Source organism: Aythya ferina (assembly GCF_964211825.1).
Source record: "Aythya ferina genome assembly, chromosome: 4".
Taxonomy (NCBI): Eukaryota; Metazoa; Chordata; class Aves; order Anseriformes; family Anatidae; genus Aythya; species Aythya ferina.
In genome coordinates, this window is record NC_140300.1 from 70,444,456 (window position 1) to 70,466,449 (window position 21,994).

The 21,994-nt window shown below is 39.4% G+C and overlaps 1 protein-coding gene across 8 annotated transcripts in view; it reads right to left on the reverse strand.

Annotated features, from left to right (window-relative positions):
* SLC39A8 (solute carrier family 39 member 8) overlaps positions 1-21,994 on the reverse strand; it is a 62,458-nt gene that overhangs the window by 10,294 nt on the left and 30,170 nt on the right. For 6 of the 8 annotated variants that reach the window (XM_084516651.1, XM_084516656.1, XM_084516652.1 and 3 more), the window contains exons 5-8: positions 9,070-9,238; positions 3,730-3,899; positions 3,060-3,182; positions 1,852-2,019 (exon numbers count right to left, since the gene is read on the reverse strand). In XM_084516651.1, the coding sequence (XP_084372777.1) occupies positions 1,852-2,019; positions 3,060-3,182; positions 3,730-3,899; positions 9,070-9,238 (630 nt within the window). Of the gene's footprint in view, positions 1-1,851; positions 2,020-3,059; positions 3,183-3,729; positions 3,900-9,069; positions 9,239-16,040; positions 16,261-21,994 lie in introns of those variants that run through there. The other 2 variants (XR_014692197.1, XM_084516650.1) reach the window with 2 other exon arrangements.

The window sequence follows — 21,994 nt, forward strand, 5'->3', positions numbered from 1 at the left end:
AGCCACCACCCTACAGGATGCTTTCTGTCTTCACTGTTGTTGCCCTCTTTACTGAGCTTTAAATTACGAGGACATGTTAAAATTCTATGCATATCTTGACTTACCCCACGTGGATCCCTCATAAATATCAAATGTGTGTAAAACTTAATTCATACCTACCCTCTTAGTAGTACCCTAGCTCCTCCCTGATGACTCTGAAGGGTACGCTGGACCCTTTAAAACTGCCTGAAGGAGGAAAAAAATGCAATGACAGCTTTCTTTGCTACCTCCCATCTCAACAGTGGGTTATCTGCCACCCTGGGATTTATCCTACAGCCATCTCCCTTCCAGCCAATCTTGACTCCAGAGTGAATTTTACTGTGCTACAGTCAGAAGATTTTAATAAAATGTATTCTCTTTCTAGCTCTGGAGAAATGGAAAGCAAGAAAGAATAGAAAGCATGAATTTTCATAAATGCAATACCTACAGAGGAAGAACCTTTGTAAAACTTAAAGTTCTTAAAGTCAAGACTGCACGCAAAAGGAAATATATGAGTATTCTACAAAGGATCTTGGAATGACCTACAATAATTTACGATTGTGAGCACTACAAGTAACCTAGTTGCTATAAATAAATACTAGATAGCCACACTTTATTATTATAATATATGTGATATGATTTTGTTATCTTTACGTTACATGTAAGGACACGACTGGCCAAAATGCAATAATGGAACAAGTCCAGATAAAACTTCTGGTAAACAGGGCAGAAATATAATACTGTGCTACCAGAAAGGACCGTCTCCACAGACAGTGGAGTTTTGTATGTGTTCTAAATCTACAAAATACAGTTTATGGATACTCAAAATATGATTTTCCTTTCGGTGCCCACGCAGTTTTAGCTATCACCCCTGTTTCTCCTAATCTTTACAACACGTAGTATCCACTGCACTCCATAACATTTCTAAAGTAAGGAGAAGTACAGTTTTGGTACTATAAACTGTGGGTATCAAGTGTCCTGTGAGTCTGCAGGGTCAATGCAGAACTCCCATATTCTCTATTTGAGAATTAGGGCCTTTGTCCTGCTTCCTCTTCTGCTCCTCAACGCTCCCCCACAAACACCTTTCTGGATGAAGAGTGCAGGTAGTAAAACAGAAATCTTTACTGCGAAAAATCTTCCTTAGCCATCAGATAATTATTGTTTTTCCATGTTGTTTTTAAATAAGGGACAGGGAAAAGAGTAAGGAAGCACACCAACTTTTTCTTCCCATCTCCATTTTCTTTTCTGGCAGAAGGAGGTCGTATTTGTAGTAGAGCAATAAACACAAATACAGAGAACAAATTGGAAAGATATTACTTCAACCAGGAGGAGCAGCCGCTGTCTCAACCTATTACTTCTGTAATTCCCACCATGTCCAAATACATTGGACTAGCACAACCAGTGATCACAATATACTGCTTACTGTATCGGTTTTACTCATTACTCATAGATTCAAAGGAACCACATTCTCCAACTTAAGGCTGGATGTAGTCAGGAGCACAATATGGATCATGTAACATTAAAACACACTATCACACACTTTAAACAAAACAATAACGAGATCAAAATTAACAGATTAAATATTTATCTCTGTCCTACCCATCCCTACGCTGATAACTACTAGCTCTTATAATTGTTCAGCAATCGAATCCAGCATTCAGATTTTGTAAGCTTGCCCAAAAGTAACACATCTTTTCATAGGGCTCAAGCAAGTTATAAGCTAAAAATTTACAAAAACTTGACAAAAGTAATAAAAATTCATATTAACCCTTCCCCAGATATGCTTATATAATAGGCAGGAATAAAATAAACAAACAGACACAAGTTTCTTACCTGTGCTGAGACCACACTGATGCTGTCAAAACCAAGATTTCCATTGTTCTCTATGACGGCTGAGTTTGCATAACAGGTCACCCCGTTGCTGGATGACGGTGGTTTGTGTGGGTTAGCCTTATCCTGACATTGATTCTGTTCACCATGTCCTAAGTCGTTATGGCCAGTCTAGGTGACAAATTCACAAACAAGTAGCTCATTAAAACAAAAGCTAAATAAATAAATAAATAAAAATAAGAAGTACAGACCAAAAAGGAAAACGCAGGGAGCATATTCATGCTGCATTTCTTTCAACACCAAGTGAATGTTTAAATAGCAATCAACATTTTAATACTTAAGTTTTTAAATGAACTCCAAAGTTATCAAAGTTCCCCTCCTATCTAAGCATCTCTTCTTTCCAGCTAATTAGAATTGTTGGAATTTACCATTTTTATACCTTCCTATAAAACAGTTGAATCTTCATAACCTTCAATATGAGGACCAGCTTGGAAGAGTCCAGCTAAGTGAGATAGGAGTAGGAACACTGGACAGTTTTCTTGGCAAGACAAGAGTAGAGAGTTCCAGGAAGTCTGAGAGGCCTTTGTCTGAGACAAATTCAGTCTCACTCATGTGAGCACACAGCAAGGAAGTCCTCAGACGTATGGGCCCTGGTTTAAGCAGAGCCAATTAACCATACTGCACAATATGGATAATTAAAGGGTCTGTGTACCAGCAGGTACACAGAAAGCAGGTCTGTGTACCAGAGCATGGGGAAACAAAGAGCCAATTACTGCAGGTGAGATTCAGGCACTGTCAGTCCTGGTAAATTACACTTCACAGATGAATAAGAAGATAACACGTCACATCAATTTCTCCTGTCCAAATAGGAGCTTCAGAGGCAGACTCACATTCTCTTCAGCTTTTACTTATTTCCACTTTTTGCTGATATGTTTAGCTAGCACAGGGAAGACTTGGCCCTTGAGAGCAGCTAGAGCATATGCCAGTGACAGCAGACCACACTCACATCTGGATTCTATTCCCAGCTCTGCCTGTGACTCCCTCAAAAAAGTGAACTTGCTTTCCCTCTCCATATGGATTTTAAACAGATGTATCAGAACACTTGGTAAGGCTGAAATCCTCAGAAAAAAAATATATATACTATCAAGAATCTCATAAAATGTATCAGGTACTTTAAGGTAAGGCTTGCAGTTAGTGACACCTTTCATTACCTGGTTATAGATCTTCAATATCACTTTCAGAATCCTTTCCACAAAGAAGAGAATATAGAATCCACCAAACACAGCAACGGCTTTCTCGATATAGTTATCTACTTTGGGGTCAAATCCAAACGCCTAACATTGAAGACAAAAGCAATGTGAATTAGTCTGTAATCTTAGTACATTTCCATAAAAACAAATTCCCTGACCACACACAAATACTCCTCAAAAGTACGGACCGTCTACCAGCCAGGAGTTTCAATGAGGCTGAAGTTATGAGAGATCCTGACCCTGACACATTTATTTCTTTTTTTTTAACTTAGATTAAATGTCAGCAGTGTTTTAATACAGTACAATTTTACATGCAGAACATAGTAATTATTGCAAGGCGAGGAAGTCTAAACTGTAGCCCATTAAAACTCACTAGAATTTTACCCCATGTGTTCCTCTTTCTGTCTAGAGGCAAAATAGCCCTTAGCCTTTCCCATGTCACAGCTACACGTGGAACTTGATGGCTCTGCTCACCCAGACAGAAAGAGGTAGCAGCCAGTGGCACTAGTGGCCACCTACAATTCTTGGGGGATTACAACCCACACACTCACATCTCCACTGGAGCGAGCTTCTGGAATTAATACACTTTAGAAATGATTTTACAAAACAAATAACAATTCCCATTGCTTACCTCTGGAATGAGCTGGAAAATTGCATTAGAAAAGAGAGTACCGATGGCCAAGCCCACAAAGTAGGTTAGAATCTTGGGGAAATATGACTTTTTTAAGAGAGGAGTTAAAATCAATCCCAGGAGTGATGCCAAGTTAATGATAGTCACAGCCAGGAACCCAAATCCCCAAACTGTGGATAAACAAACAGAAATATAAAATATTTTAGTATAAAATCCATTTAAGGCTGCTTTTGATTTTTCTAACATCTGAATTGGCATGGAATTGAGAAAAATACTTTTTTCCTTACTTGAAATTATACCCTACAAATATAAAACCTTAAATACGCACTGATATTTAAGACGTATACCCACAGAGGGGAAATATGCAGAAATACTGTTTGGGACCACATACAAGCCCGGTTTCAGTTTTTAATATCTCAGATAGTCTATCTGCTGCTAGTATAAATCATCTCTCTCTACAGTCAGTGAAGATTGAGAACTAAAGCTTAAGCCAATATTCAAGGTAGCTATAGCATAGGTTTACGACAAAATCTTGTTGCTGGTCTCAGGGTTGCAGGTCCAATTGTCATTTACTCCTGAACAACTCCAAGATACAAAGTTCGCTGTCTTGGCTGTCCTGTACCCAAAAATCCTTCCTGATAAAGGATGACTCCTTCAAATCATCTTGAGGTGGTAACTTTCTGTTCCTATCACCACAGGAACAGAAAATCTATCACCTATCACTCTTCCTACAGTTCGAAGTACTTCTGCTTTGTTGAAAAGACTGCCCATCACTACTTATCACACATATGAGGTGGAAGATAGCTGACAGTTGAGGCTATTACAGTAATGAAATGAAAACATACAAAACAGAGGTTCTGGGTTCAAAAAGATGGGCACAAAGGAGGAATATTTTTATTTATTTATTTATTTATTTATTTATTTATTTATTTACTTAAGAAGTGGCATATGCACCCAGTTTGGCCATAATTTAGCTTCTTTCACCATAAGCATTGTCTCAGATTTTCAGAGTTCAGACACCAGGATTTATATGGTAATATATCGTAAAATACCATAATTATTCTGGCATCTAAACTACAGGTTCTGAGAGTTTTGCTGTTGTTTTTTTTACAAGTATCAAAAAGTTTTGCCTCTGTGCATGTCCACTGTTTTACCCAGTTACATCTCAAATCCCTGTGAGTACAAAAAAGCTTTAAAGGTTGCACTGAAAAAGCCTACAACGCTGCCTCAAGTGAGGCCGCAGAATCACAAAGATATCCACATAGACAGGTTGCCTATAAAAATCCAACACGAATTAAAATATAAAAAAAATATAAAAGCGAAGCCAACACAATGTTGGATATATGAGAACAGTTTGGTTTAATCCAGAAAGTTGCATCCATCCAACAGCCTCATTATCAGGTTTGCCATATGTACACAGAGAAGTTACCGTAAATTCCTTTCTGCGTAGCAGAAAGGGATCAGATTGCAATCTGCAGCCCAACTTTCCCGTAACACGTTGTCAGCAAACACACTAAACCAGATTCATCACCTGCAACTGGGATTGCTGTGCTTTGTTTGCACAGGGACACATTTTCGTTTGTGACGAACTTTATATTGTGTCAAGAACAGGAAGAACAGAAAGCATCAGAAGCATTTAAGGCATTTGCAAGAGATGTGTCAATGCCAACCAAAACATTCACTTGCCATTTCTGAGAGACAGAGAGAGGAGGAAAAACATACAACTAGATATGGTTAGATCCACTAAGCTACTCAGGAGCATAACTTCCATTACAATAAAAGATAACTACGCTTGTGAATGCATTTCTGAAATCAAGTCTACGGTAAACAAATGGGGTTCCAGTGTCATCATGAGTCACAGAGGCTGTTTGCAGTTTGGGATTACCATACAAGCAGGAGGCTCTCAGTTTAACATACAGGTAACTCCTACACATTTACCCTGTCCAAAATACACGTTTCAAATTGAGTTAAAATACATGTGTGTGTGTATGTATATATATATAAAATATGAAGTACTTAGTGCATATGCCCAAATTACCTTGCCGCAGACACAGGAAATTAGAACAAGTTTCAAAAATTTTGATTAAAAATCCCCACTACTACTTACTACTTTCTACAACAAAAGACAAAGAGGATAAATTCGCAAATGGTACATATAAATCAGTGGGTGACAAGAATGATAGGAGAATGGAGCTTTAAAGCAAGCACAGAAAAACAGGTTATTGCCAAATGCCGACAGAAGTTCTCACAACAGTACTGGCTTTAACGTTCATACCGGCACTCTTTGTTCAGAACAGCAGCACATACTGGGACACTTAACTTGCAGTACATGCTATAAATGATACACCTTTCATCATTTTGTATGCTTAATGCAGTGGAACATGTCCCAGTGTACTGAAGGACCTGTGTTTGCAAATAAATCCACTGGTATGTAGTACCCCCTTTTGTCACAACAGCAGCAACCAACAAAGCCCTTCTTCCTAATTTACCAGAGATTAGTGAGGCCAGAAGGCAGAAGCATTTTATTTTTGAAAATCTGGCCTAATCTGGATGGCTCAAAGTCTTTGGGATTTAGCATATTGATATTTTATTTTTTATTCATTTACCCAAAGTGGAAGAGCAAGGAAGAATTAAAATACATAATCAAACAACATCAGACGATGAAGGAATGAATTGTTCTCCATCCTAGGCCTTCCACAGATCCCACAGTGAACCTCAGTAGTATCAGGACTAGTTTAAACTAATAAATCTTTTGAAGGAATAAAATAAATCTAAGATTTTTCTTGTATGTTCTCCAGGAAAGTGCTGTTGACCTGAAGTGCAATTGTAAATAATAATGATTAAAAAAATGATTACCCCAATTATACAGTTATGGGAATTGGTGCTGCAAGAAAAACACCACAAATAGAAAAGAAACAAACAAACAAACTAATGAAAGTGATACAATTCCAAGATAACCAATGCTGCCAAAGTTGCCTCATTGCTGCATTATGGACTGTATTTCACAACACCATGTGTGCACTGCTCTCTTAAAATTGGGTTGATTCACTAGGGCTCCATCCCCAATAAGCTTTCCCTGAGTGCATCCACCCCTCCAAGAGAGCTGGCTGGGCTGACTTCATGTTCCAGAGCCGAGCACTGCCACACAGCCTATGCAGAGGCTGATGGCATGGATGGCTTTTGCCAACGAGCATTATGCTTTCTGTCTCTACAGCTCTGGCCCCACCAAAGAGACCACCAAGCTGCCAAAGCACGATAAATGCAAAAAATTAATGGCAGGAGAGCAAGTCCTCCTCAGGACACCATTGCTCAGTATAGTTCCTCACAAGAAGTGGGGACTACTGCTCTGGGCCTTCCTGAGACAAGCTCAGGCTCCTCCTGTGCCCTTTCCTGGAAAGGAAGAAACCAGGGTGTTAAAACCTTGCTGAAAAAGCCAAGCAGACCACACAGACTCTGTTTGCCTTGGACAAAAGAAATGCCACTGGGCATTTCCAGCTATTTCATGCCCCTTTATACTACTCCCTATTACATTTCAGAGGGAAAAAAGAAAGAGAAGGACATGAGTGTGCCCCTAAGGACAGCTAGGTTAGATATTCAATATACAACCCCAAGGAAAAAAGACATGCTATACACTGTCATTTAACTTTTACTCTGCTTCCACAACATTTTTTTATTATTATTATTGCAAGCAGCTGCCCCATAAAGCTCACTGTATTAAATTCTTCTTTATATCTTATCTGTTCATGTTTTGGAGAACAGGGACTTAACAGCACTTAAATGTGTGGGAGTCCCTGAGCAGAAAACTCACATCAGCCAAGCTGGAAACATGCTCTGAGGATTTTGCATCATGGGCAATAACTGAAATCAGCTGCTCCAAATGCTGCCACAATACTGATTCATTTGGTGATGGGGCAGGGGAGAACACATAAATCAACAACAGCAGGATACATTTGCAGTAAAGCCTCCGTTTGGCACGGGACATTTCTGTGAATCTCCCTTCAAAACAGATACCACTGTGTGTCACAGCCTCATATGTTTGGGGTTTAAAATACCCTAAGCATGGGCCTCGCAGATTTCTCATGCTGCAGCCAAGGGAGGGGCAGAGAAAAGACTGCCTTGCTTATCTGGCTACTGGACACTGCTTCTGAGCTGGCAGGATAAAAGAAAAATAGGAGGGGTGGTCTAACTAGCTTAGGCAATCAACTACAGAGCAAGCTTTCCACATCACCATACACACACACACACACAAACACACAGAACAAAACAAAACCAAACAAACAAACAAAAAAAGATTCTACACTGTGGTGAAGGTATTGTAAATTTCCTGAAAATACGTGCCTTCATATGGTATAAACCATCGTGGTACATTGATATGCCATGGTTGTGATTAATCAAATATAGTTTAAATTATCCACTGGCGTAGGTAAGTTTTAGGAATGATGTGTAATTCTTAGTGATTACTGTCACTTACAACAATCAGGGTGTTATTAATTCTAAAATTTCAAGAGTTACAAAAAACACTGCAGTACCTTTGCTAATAATTACTACCACTGGGAATCTGCTCATCCAATATCCCAGTTTTTAACTTTAAGTCAGTTGAATCCCTGGGAATAATGACTTGACACCGAGTCAAATAAATAAACAAATAATAAACAAATTTGATCTTTATCAATGGAACAAGTGACCTCATTATCCAGTTGATTCGTCCCTGTCCTATATTGTCTATTGCACTGTACAGTTCTGTGCACAATAAATATAAAAATAATCATGAGAAAAATAGGAGGAAGGAAGATTAAGGTTACTCAGGCATGTGATGATGTTCCACATAGAGGGAGCAGCACAGAAGACTGCAAGAAGGCAAGAGTGGGAGTTCAGAAAAATGTGAGTCTTTTCCTCAGAAAAAGAGCAGTCACTGGCCTCCTTGGTGTCCTGACATCCAATTGCAAATAATTCCACTTAAATACAGCCCCTTGCAAATCATCTGCACAAACTTTTCCTACTTCCACTTTCTCTCCTATTAACCAGCTATTAGTGAGAGCCCTTACGCCTCAGGGCACAAACTACTGTGCAAACAAAACAGGTCAGAAAGACATTTTCTCTAATGAACGAATCACTCGGTAACTATCTACTGGCCTTCCCCTAAAGCATTTTGAAAAGATCACGGTCAAGAGAGAGGATATTTGTTTATGTACCCTGGTGACCTGAAACACCCTCTTATGTTCCCACCTTATAACTATATCCCCCTAAACAAGGCATTCCTATTATGCATAGATAAATACGTACTATTTATCTCAGAAACCCCCACACTAATCACAGTATAAATGAAATAATATAACTGACCTTGCAAAGACTGTGGTTTAGTTGCATCCACGAAGTTTTCCTGATGATGACACGGGTGAAAAATTAGCTGTTGCAAAACAGCAGGACATATCGTAGGGAAGTCTGTATCTGATACACGACTGTTGTTCGGTATTCCATGCAAAGAAAAAATTTCCTCCCCAGTCAAGCACTAGAACAAAAAGGGTTTTTTTGCCAACTTAATACAATAACATAAAACCAAAAAAACAAGTCACACACTAGGAAACACAAGATCTATAACGTGAAAATACTGTAACACATTTTCAAGGAGGTATACACAGCGTTTGGACACTGCATGTGAAAACATGGTGATTGTTTAATGTGAAGCAAAAGTGATTTGAAGTATTTTAAGATAACTCACAAATCAATGAAACATGTTTTACATTGACATTTCCAAATCCCCCGCCCCATGAACCAGGACAGTCAAATATTTGGAAAAATAGCTTCAAAATAGTTAAAATTCCATGTAATTACAAAATAATTACATTTAAGAACAGACCAGATAAAATTAAAATCTTACTGTCAGAGTAAGCATCAGAAAATGATTGTTAATTCCACGACTGCTTATTCATATGACTGCTTCTACTTCGCAGCAATGCTTCGTATTTCCTCAAATAAGCTGTTCATAAATTGTCCAAATGGAAGCAGTCAACATGTTTTCATTCATTTTACAGCAATAATTATTAGCAACAAGGATTATTTTGTAAGACCATCCCGAATTCCTGTGAGACACTCTTACTCTGGATCTTCACTTTGCCTTCAGCTCAGGGTCAGTACCTAATGGGTCAAGGACGAATGTACACAGCAGTGCTAAACCAGGCTGGGAACAGGGCTGGTTGCTCTCTTGGTTATTTTCAACCAAAAAGCCAAAATACTTGAACTATAAAATATCTTAAACTACATCTCCACAGAAAAATTGAATACTTTTATATGAAATGTTCCATACCACAGAGGTCTTTCATGTAACGCTTTCCATTTATTCGCATTCATGTTTTCCTATAACGATCAATAAGCAAATACTGTTCTTTCTTGGCTGCACACAAAAGTGGTTTGGCTTGCTGATGTACAACACAAACCAGGGATGAGTCTCAAGAAAAGAAGAAAAGCTTTTAGGATACAGCGTTCACTGTAGTGAGTCTCAGTGTGAATGCAGGAGTAGAGCACTGGAAGCCTTAACAAATTGTAAACAAATGATCACTCCCTGGTCTTTTCAGTTTTACCTTCAGATTCCATAGCACTCCTCCAATAATTCAGGATTATTATTTATAAAGCACATTCCTTCTAGAGATAAGATGAAGCAACTGCATGTCATTTATTTCAGAGCTGCCTCTGTTTCCACTAATAAATGTTACTGTCCACAAGGTGAAAGGCATGCACGTACCATTTTAACTTGACTATTTCTCATTTAGCCTGAAGGAAAAGAGCATTCAGGCCAATACGAGTGGCTTCAGCCAAATTACATCCAGAAGGTTCCTGCCCTTCTTCTTGAATGACCCAGTCTAGGAGAGTGCTCACATACACACCTGAACTTAAACAAATGTCTAAATTTTGTTGAGACCATGAGACCTTGAAGACTGAAATATACACTGAAAAGTTTTCCTGAACTGAGATTTACAAGCAGAGTGGATATAGAATCACCCTTCAGTGTCAACACTGATGTCAAAGCCTCAATATATCTTTAAAAAATATATTTATCTAAAATAAATGTAGCTTGATACCAACAATTTCTGTTTTTGTTTTAAAGCACGTTGACCCATTTAATCTCAATGGAAGCAGTGCACAGAGAAATCATCACTGAAGAGAGTTTCTAACAGCCCAAGACATGACCTTCTGGAGTTTTTCTAAACTGGTTCTGTGTCTCATCATTTTACTGTTAACTCTGCATTATGAAATAATGTAAAATATGTGGCTAATATTTCCAGTATGAAACAAAAAGAGAGGATAGTTGTGGTCTATAAGAATAGTTCCTATACCATGCTTCTTGTATTACTGGCTCACAGCCATTTCTAACGGTCTGCAGTGAAAAGCTGATAGAAAAACAAGCCAGTATGCACTTAGATTCATAACATGGCTATCTCTAAGTGAATTGATCTTTAACATCTCTTTCCTAGAAATACAGAATGGATGACAAGTAATTTAAAATACTAACAAATTAATATTAGTTTACAAAAATACAAACCACGTCGTAGGTTGAAAAAAAGAACAGATTATGGAGTGAAAATATTATTCAGGCACAGCATGAATTAGAAAACTCGAGACTTACAACGTTGGCTATATACAAACAAATATGTAAGAAATACCATCAGACAAGAGAGCTTTTATATGAGGACAAGGAACAGCATTTTGTTTAATTACTATTATTATTTAGATCGGGGACAAACCCAGAGGATAGCAATTCCTGAAAATGATTCATTGTTATAAGTCACCTCATCCTCTCAGCAACACCTACACGCATCCTTGTGCTGAAAAGCAAGCTTGTGTGAGTTCCCTGGCACAATTAAGGGATTAATTAAAAGATTCAATCTATTAGAAGCCTTGGATTGGAACAACTCATGTTTGCACACTGCAAAACTCTGTACTTATCTTTGCAGGATAAATACGTTAAGACAAGCACACTGCTGTAAAAACACAAGCTATTTATTTTGTAAGACTGACAGATAACCTCAGCCAAAAGATAATCTAGCCTCATGGAACAGGGGACTGAGAATGATGTCCTGGCTCATTAAGTCTACCATCCCATCCGTTCCTTGCTATTTAGTAAGCCTTGTCACACTGCTTATGGTGAAGGGACTGGCCCTGGCCACAACCTGACTGTTACCCAGTGTTGAACTCACATCTTCAAAGAAGATATAACTGATCATGCCTCTGAACTGTTAAAAAATAATTATAATAATAAATAAATGCTTTTATCACAATTAAAGAGGACTTCACTCACTACAATTTGCAGCATTGCAACGTATTCAGACAAAAAAAAAAAACAAAACAAAACATAAAATCGGTTACTCAATTAAATGTTTACTTTTCTCATGGTAAGCTGCTGCCAAAAATGGTTGGCCAATATGGGATTTTCTTTTAAGATTGTAAATGACATAAAGTGATGCCCAACTATCTCGATTCTCTTCACACCAGTATCACATATCTACATAAATGAAAAGCATATGCAAAGCTCACCAGATTCTTTCCAGGAGAGGATGGGATAACTTGCTCAGACAAAAATAATGCAAGGAGACCTCTAACAAGAAAATTAATAACAAATGCTATGGGATCAACATTTCATTTCATTCCCTTTTCTGACCTTGTACCACATTCTTATCTTTGCTCTACCTGTTTTATCTGTAGCATTGCACGCATGAAGCACTGAGATGCCAACAGCAACCTGTCACTGTGGTTTCTAAATGTTGCCAGATTAAATCTTATCCTAGCCTGCACTAGAGCTGAGCAGTGGGTCACACAGTAACAACAGCAAAGAAGGAATTCCATGAATATCTATCTACCTTTTTTTTCTATTGTTATTTTTTTGACTTAGCCTGAGCCTGGATGAGGCAAAATGAAGACAAATTAATGTCTTCCCCAACTTACTTTTAACAAATCAAAGCATTTAATGCTGATTCAGTGATACTTTTTTTTTTTTATCACTTATCCAGGTGTGAACTGGGTGCTAGGAGACAACCATGCATTCAATAACCAGCACTTTATGAGAAAGAGTCCAACCACATGTAGCTGCTCGAGTGCCTTTGTGCGCTTTAGGGATGTCACACACACCCCCCAACATGTTTAAGGCAGCCTGATGTGGGGAGCTGAAAAACGTCCATAGATGCTGAAAGTCACTGAAGATATTGTAGCAATAAGACACTTTGGGGGTAGAACAGAAAAGCCTATTTATCTTCTCACTGACCTGGCAATGTCAGCTCATGGTGCTGGATCAAGACCATAAGCCACACACTGTCAGGCCATTCATCCTTCTTCTAAGGAGCACTAGTGAACGAGTGAAATGCTACCAAAACAAACAAACAAAATAAAAATCAAAGCAGATACTAACCTAGTTCTAGCTTATCCAAACCACCAAAGTTACTGTTTCAACTCATCGTGACGTGAAAACGTGTGATAGCTGACCACTAAGATTTTCACTTTGTTTTGTCCAAATGTTTGATATAAAAAATAAAATACGTTACATTAAGACAGTATTCAGGCATAACATAAAGGCTCAGCATAAATATAGTTTTAGAAAAGTCAAAGAAGGAAATTGGAGTACGATTTTAGCACCTTCTGACTACCCCAAAGCATAAAATAAAGGCAACATTAACAGGCGTTCTTTCCAATGCCCACTTACTTTCCCTGTATTTTTTGACTAAAACTTCTGGGCACGTAGTTAAAACCTCCAGCATATGCATGTATTAATATCATACCCCAATGAACCTGATGACAGAAGATTAAATATAGTTTTGTTTTTACATCTTGCTAATAATGTAGAACAGCGAGTAAACATGCCATCATCTGTTACATAGAAATTGTTAGTAGTTCTATACCTATCTGTAGGACTAAAATGTGTTGGAATTCCACAGTAAAGTGTGAAAAAACTGCAGTGACCATTACTTGAGTTTCCTCAGTTACTACTATTTCTCTGAAAGGAAGTCTAAGCTTATACAGTAAGGAAGGGTGATAACAGAGAAAGGGAAAAAAAAAAAAAAAAAAGTGAAGAACAAAGAAAATGCAAACACAAAACAGAGAATTACAAAAAAGCTCAATGAAATAAATAAAAAAAAAAAAACCTAAAACATAAGGAAATGCAGACAGCTCAGTCAAAAATTCTAAAATTCAAAAATATTGTTGGTTATTTTTTGTCCTGTAAGACACACATATGTGTCTTCATGGACATCATACAATTTAAGTTACCATAAATGCCTGTAAAATTTTACACAAGTATATGGTCAAACACCATCATCAACAAATTAAAGCATTTTTTCTTCTGCCTTATCTTTTCAAGTCAACCTCGGTATCAAAGGAAAACAGAAATCAGACATCCCTCTTCTTCTGACTCACGCATCCAAACTTTCAATTTTTAAGAAAATGGATCAGCTTCTGGTGGACCTTTGGAGATAAATAAGGTTACTGAAATTTTTATCTGAGTGAAACACGCTAAAGACCAGTGCTGGGACAACACTAACAGAGACTGTTCCTTCCTTCTGGTTTTTGAAGGACGCTATCACCTGTCCCTTACAGATCAGCTCTGCACTAAAAACGACTTCAGGCTTGGATGAGGGACTCTTGATAGAGCAGGGACGTGTTATCTTCACTGGAAGAAAGGGCCTGGAGTCATCCCACTAGCCCTGGACACTGAAGTTAGGAACTGAAAGTCTGAGATAAACCTTGTTTCCTCCTACAGTCATATATCTGTGCAGCCTCAATGGATGATCCAGCCTACCTGAAAAACACACGAGGTATTTATTTTTCTCCATTGAGATTTAGTACAGTTCAGGCCTCCGATGCCTTACAACAAAGTTAGATTAGGCCACTTTACATCTTTCTTTCCATAACCAGTGGATCCTCTAAATTATGAGCTTGTAAGCGCAAAGCATGAGGCAGTGTTTGAAAACAGCCACTCGAGTTACTTAGTGTGAGTACGCATTAGCGTGCAGCACCTGCCCAAAGTCATTGATATACTTAACACCTACAAGGGATTGAGAGCCTGCAGGTTAAGAGCACTTGCTGAAATGGTACTCGATGATAGAGCAGCTGTAAAGTCAATTTCAAGACATACAAGTAATTCAACAAAAGATACATGTTTCAATATGGTACCCTAAATATCTTTCAAAAAGGACACAACTAAAACAGGCCTGTTAAAAAATAAAATGTTTCCGTTAAATTTCAAGTGATTTATGAGGAATACGCATTGGCAGTAATTAAAATGAGCATTTTTCTTTTCCTCTGCAGCCTGCGTACGAGGGCTACGTGCTTTTGCAGAGGGAAAAACTGAAGGACTGAGGAATCTGCTCATTTCTAAGCCCCTTTGAAGAAAGATTCTTTTCATAACCATATTCAACACTGCAAACTTGTATTTAGTGTGTGTGGCAGGAAATGTTTGTATATATATATTTTTTAAATACACTGTGTTGGAACAGTGTTCAGTTTGTGAAATCTGAAAGAGAAGCTGCGACTCTGGGAAATATTGCCACGCTTATACTGAATACTGCATTGATTTTGGTGGCATTAACTCCAAATTAAGCCCCTGGTCAGGGTACAGACATCAGAATCACGCTGTTTCTGAAACAAATAGAGTTTATCCAAGGTTTGTCTACATTACTGATGAAGAGCTACTGCTCCAAACATTAAAATAAATAAATCCAAACGTTAAAATAAATAAATAAATAAGTGCAAAGCGCCTCGTGGTCCCTAGAAGCATGCCTCCTCTGTTTCTCGAGGAGCTGAACCAAACCAGAGCAGTCATCCCTGTTTTCCTTTCAATTACCACGGCTGACAGAACTTATGATAGGGAAATTTCCGCCAGCCTTAGGACTCCCATTCAGGGAAAGGAAGGCACTCTAAGACACTCCGGAGATACGAAATGATGCAGTATTTAAAAGCAGCAATGAGGTCTGAGTATTCTTTGGAGACACTAGACAGAGCAAAACAGTTTCGTGAAAAAAATAAGCAGTATTCCGGTCAGATTTAGGCAGCGAGATAAATACTTTAAACAGCTTTTACTGAATGAATTGACGAAGGGACACTCAGTGCTCGGTTTACTGGAGAGACGTGAACGGTGGAAGCCCCTCCACGCCCCAGCGGCCAAGCCTCCGCTCCCAGGCGTCGCTTTCCCCGAAGATGTGCCCGAGCACCCCTCGGGGGGAAGCTCCAGCAGGGCGAGCAGGTCAACCCGCTGCCGCTACCTTCGCCCGGGGGCAGCGCGGACCTTGCCCCCGTCTCCTCGCTCCCCGCGAGCCGGCCCTCGGCGCTACCTGGTTGTGCTGCGGCTGGGGCAGCAGCTGGGACGGCGGCGGGGCGGTCTGGCGGCCGAGCAGGGCGGAGAGCTGGGCTGCCGACAGGCTCCCGTTGGTGCCGAAGGCGAGGATCACGTCGGCGGAGAAAGCGGCGGCGGCGGCGTTTGGGAGCATCTCCGGGGAGCGGGCGAGTGCGGCCGGGAGCGCGGCCCCTCCGGCCGGGGCTCGGCGGGGCGGGGGAGGCGGGCGGCCCCTCCCCGGGGGGCGGCTGCGAGAAGGCGGCACCGGGCTCCGGCCCGGCCCCGTCGAGCACCTGCCGGGCCCCGCACGCCGCCCCCGAAAGGTCCCGGCCCCGTACAGTTTGATCCAGACGTGGGGGATTTCGGCTTTTTTAATAAGCAAGCGGGGAGCTGTGTGACTGACCCCAGGCAGCAGCTCGCTCGCGTCAGGAGCACCACCTCCCCCTCAGGAGGCAGCGCTGCAAGTTACTCCCCAGCTGCCCCCTAACGCTATTTAACCTGTCTCCAAATCGATACCCGATATATATTTTAACGCAAGGTGATTTAAACATTCTTATTTAGACCTCTGTGGAACTATGCTGAAGGGGATGAGCTGAAGTGCTCCTCAGTCCCACATCTTCTGAAAGCAGAATTGACGCCGTGTGCCATGGGGTGTGGGTACCAGCGCCACACTGCAGGCACTGTCACTTCTTTGGATAAACTTCTTTGGAAAAACACAGAGCACTACAACCCCATAAGTTCTGCTACTGAAAGAACTAAACTCTGCCTTAGAGCCTGAAGGGCTGAGGCACTTTTATGCTTCCCAGGTACTCGGTTGGTAGAGGCTTAAGCAGCCCCTAGCCCAACGTAGCCACCAGTTGTTCCCAGTGACTGACCCCATCACCCTAGTGCAACAGCGGTGCCTGAAGACACTCCACCCTCCCCCGCTATTAAATCTCTATTTACAGGGGCATTTTTGGTGTCTTCCAGAAAAAAACAATACAAGTTTTCTGCTGCTATTGACAGAATCACAACATACTTCTTCCAGTAGCAGAACTGGGGCCTCCTGTACCGAATACACCTATTTCTAAACACGGCTCTGCTCGCAGTCGATTACTTGAAGGTATTCTGAAATTTGAGAAAGTCTGTGTATTTGAAGAGTTCCTTACCACCAGCAGATAAAGCGGAAACAACACCAACTGGCTAAAAAGAGCTAAATCAAAACAGGCTGCTGGTACATCAAGAAGATTTGTAAGTGCTCTATAGTGCAGGGCCAAAGAATTAATTTCAAAACCATTTTATTTTTTAAGGACTTCCTTTTTAATCAGTAACAGAAATATAAAGGATAATTTAAATTAGTGTAATTAAGCAAACTCATATTTGCATTAGTTCTTAGGCCCATATTTGCATAATGCTGAAAAGTTCAAGGAATTCCTGAATAATTCCATTAAGAATTACTCTCTTTTGCCAATCCTCTACAGAATGAAAATCCTACTCTATTTTTGAGAGACAGCCAAACCTTTTCTTCAAGGAGTGATGCATTCACACTGCTCTACTTTAAAAGAAGTTTCTAAACTGTTTCTTGCTGAAAATGACCACAAGAGCCAGAAGAGCACCAAACAAGACCGGAGGTCATGTACCTTTCCAACTGTATATATAGCACTTGAAGGATGCTTTAGATGTTGTGTATACCCTTATGACGTACGTACAGATCCATCAGGCGTGGTCTTGGTTCATCTCAAGTCTGATAAAGCCCAGCCAATACTTACAGAGCAGAATTCTTTCTCAAACTGAAAGAACAACCCGTTTGTACACTGTAAACCAAGTATTTCCCAATAGTACTTCACGGTCCTGATTCGCTATTGTTTCGTTTCCTGCTTTATGCACACCTGTGTAACACTACTGTCATATTTAAACCACTGTCAGGTGCCAGCGCACCAGGTGGTGACTGGCAGTGGGGGCAAAATGACGTAAATCAGCTTCTCTGATCTCCTGAAGGGCCATATCCTCCCTGAATTGGGTTCCCCTTAAGGAAGTCAGTGAAACTGTAGATCCTTACACCACAGCCAGAATGATTTGTGATTTTGTTATTTACTTATCTCAAAGTCTGAGGCACCCTCTGTGTCTACCTTCATTCAAACCAATTGAAATTGTTATTTTCAAACAGATAATCGTATCGTAACCCTGTAGTTTGGCAAAGTAAGACTGGCACACCCATCCCCTGCATTCTTACTATTCGCATGCTTTTTCTCTCAACCCTTTGTTGGATTAACTACTTTAATAGGATTTAAAATGATAACCTGTAATTACACTTAAATAAAATGACGTATAGCAAATAGGTATTTCTAGGGGAAAGTATCTAGGTAGGTATGTAAAAATATTAGACTGACACCTCAAAAACAATCTCCTCCTTTCCCCCCCCCCAAGTATTTCTCTTTACTGTGTATACTGTGTAAATGAACTCTCAGCAGCTCTCTTTGTTCATTTTTTAACTTGGCTAGGCAGGCTGCAATACTCACAGCAACTACATCTTAACTTCCAGTGCATCACAGATTAACAGCACGTTAAGGCAGATGCTCAGATAGTTTTCACTATTGCCAGCTCAGGAATCTTTCTCCTGATTTCTGGGCTCTTGCAAGTACTGAAAATGAATTCAAAAGGAAAACTGGGGTGTCAAGATATGCAGATTTTGGTTCTGTAATTTAATGGTTTAATAGTGAATTACAAGTGTCTGAGGCATGATGTGGACCTCAAACTGTGAGAGGTATAACGGCATTGCTAGGGTAAATCAATCATAACTTGCTTCTTTGGTGAGGCTGCACTATCAGTAACATTTCTGTATTGTTTACCACCCTGAGAAGCTTAGCTCATACAAAAGGTTAACTTTATGCAATATATTTCACCCAGGAAGAGGCATTACCCGTTCTACAGCCTCCCACTAGAGCCAGCTTATTAGCTCTCTCTCTGCAGAACTGTAGAATACCCTGCTTCTGATGAGAGAGAGGTAGGATACATCCTCCCTGAGATTAAATATTGCTTAAGCAAGCATCTTCAAAAACAACATCTCTGTAATAAACCACATAAGATGAAAAGCTTTACCGCTTTTATTTTCGAATACCAATATAGAGAGATATTTAAGGATCTTTAGCCACAATCAGAATGAGTTCTTTTTAGTAGATAAACAGACGAAACAATCTTCACTTCATAGCTGCTCATTGGAAAACTGAGCTTAATAAAATTCCACTGACATTTGAGAAATATTATCTGTTCCCGCCTTGTTTGCATAGGGTCATGACTATTTGATAGTATGGAGATATAAGAATAGCATAATAGATAATAATTCTAGTGTCAAAGTTCAAAGGTTTTTTGAGCCTAATGTTTTGGCCAAGTGCCATCTCTCGTTTTCAGCTGGTTGGCACAGACCTCTAACTTACAAATCTGGTAGCTGTTGGACTACAGCTTCAGACAGTGAGACAGTGCCTGGAGAGCTGAGCCAGCCTATAGCAGCTGTGCATCGTGACTCAGAGCACCCAAGATGTGTGCGCAAAAATATAGGAAGTAATAAACATTCTTAAAAGAGAGCACTGTTCACTGTGACATGCCCTTACATTGCCCAAATGATCTGTGCCAGAAGAGCCATCTTCTGAAAAAATACAGGTCTTATGCAGCATTTGTTTCTTTTTTTTTTTTAAAAAAAAATAAAAAAATAAAAAAAATGGCACTACACATTCTTTTCAGTTAAAACATTATCTTGTAAGAAAAGAAGTTCAGAAGTTTGGATTTTTTTTTTCAATTTACAGCTTTTCAACTTATTCTGAAATTATAAATATTTTCATTATAAAAAAGAATTTGTACATTTACAAATTCAGACTAGTATTTCAGCTCGTTCCCCCAAGTCTTTTAAAAATACTTTTAAATTTAAGTTTTCAATTATTCTAAAATTAGGTTAAAAAAAATCAAAAAACTTTAAAAGTGTTAAAATCACTTATATTTTGTGGGAATGTTTTCATGTGTGTGTGTTTTGTAGGAACATGTCTAGTAGGGATCTCTCACCTGCTCAAGACCTTTAAATTCACCGAAGGACCCCGGGGGGGAAGGGCAGTACATGACTAAAAGCTACAAGTCCAGATTACATTAACATATCTGCACTGAATTGTATGTATCTAAAGAACAAGGGTTACCACAGAATAAAGGAGAAGCAGTCATATGTCAATATTAGTACGATTAGATAAGCAGAGTAGTGTCAGCAGGATGTCTGAGACACAACACGCTGGCGCTGTATTTTACAGGCTGGATCCTGCAGGGATCAAAATTAACCCTGTGAGAGAGCAATGCTAAAGCAGCTGCAAGAATCATTTAGATTTATTTTCCCCCCTTCCAATTCAGTAAGGTGGAAAAAGTGAGTAGAGTTTCTGAAGAGAGACCATAACAGTGTAACAGTGTTACCAGTTTCCATTACAGGACGTGGGAGGAAAACCATTTGTTCTGGAAACTTTTCTAGATCAGTGACCTTCAACACACTTGTCCCTTCCTTCATTTCTTGTAAGTACAGCTGCTAAACATGCTTGAATAAGCGAGTTCTTTCTGAAAAGATGAAAACTCAGCTCTGTTGAGTTTGCAAACTGTGTCAGTATGCTTAGCTTGTCTCCAGAATAGGTGCTGTACAGGCACTTGAGACTGGCAAATGTGTGTTGAATCCAGCCTTATTTTTAAACTAGCAATATGGGGGAGAGAAAAGAAGGTGCTGGAGGGTAGAGGAGATGTTAATTCAGAGGAAAATTATAGTTTCAGCTAACACTTTCTTGGTTTGGGATGCAGTACTTTATCATATAGAAATCAGGCCTTTTCTGCCTCCAGGCACTTAGTTCTCTTCCACACACTTGCCTAACACCGAGATTTTTAAAGTTTTGATTAACAGATGACAACACTCAAGCCTGGATGGATTCTTAAGTACGTACTGTCACAATGCCAAATTTAAATTCACAATATACTTAAAAAGCATGGTGCTTTAATCTGTTCATATAATAACCCCCCAAATGACTTATGTTTTAAAATTTGAGATATGGTTCTCAGTCAAATTTTAGTCCACCTACTTGGGGTATATTGCTGGAGAGCCAAAAGCATCCAAGTTATAACTGCATCCTGAATATACTTTAGCATCTAACTGTAGACATATGCAAGTTAGAAAGTGCATTATCATCATTTGAAAGATATTTTATATCATGTTGTTGCAAGACCCACAACATTATCACAAGAAAGCACCAGAGTTGCACGTTGTTCATGACAACTTTTGAACTCCTTGCGTTTTCAGGAACTTGTAACAAGTATTTCTAGCCTGGATTAATACTTGAAGCCTGAATCCTGCCTGGCATGAAAACAAGTGTTGTTGAAAAGTATTAGCAAACAACTCATAATTGCTGTGTAGAACTGAAAGCCACAGAACACCTTTGAGGCTAGGTAAGAACAAAACAGTATTGAATACTCATATTGATCATCAAAATATTCAGGTACGTTAGCCAAGATGTTATGAAGTAAAACAGGAAAGGGTATGAACCCTTAGATCTAACAATAGGTATACGTTTTGGACCTAAGTTTGGATCTCATATATGCCAAGGTGAAGCCTCTAAGACCACAGAAGAAACACGCTGGATCAACCCCAGGCAGTTTCTATTTCATCTTTAGGTTATTCAAATCTGAAGCATTATGTGTATGAATTCCTATGGACTTCATTCACACAACGGCATTTCCATGCTCATTTCACTAAATACAAGTGTACATAAACACAAGAGGTATTTAGAATATTCCACAACTAGATAATTTATAGGTAAAGTCTTTAACATATGCAACCAGAGGTACAAGGACACTCATAGGCTATGCACAACTCTTGAAACCTGGTGTTTGCAGTATCTAGTAAATAAAAGATAAGATAATTATACTCTGTATTACTGTAAGTAGAATTTGCATATTTTTTTG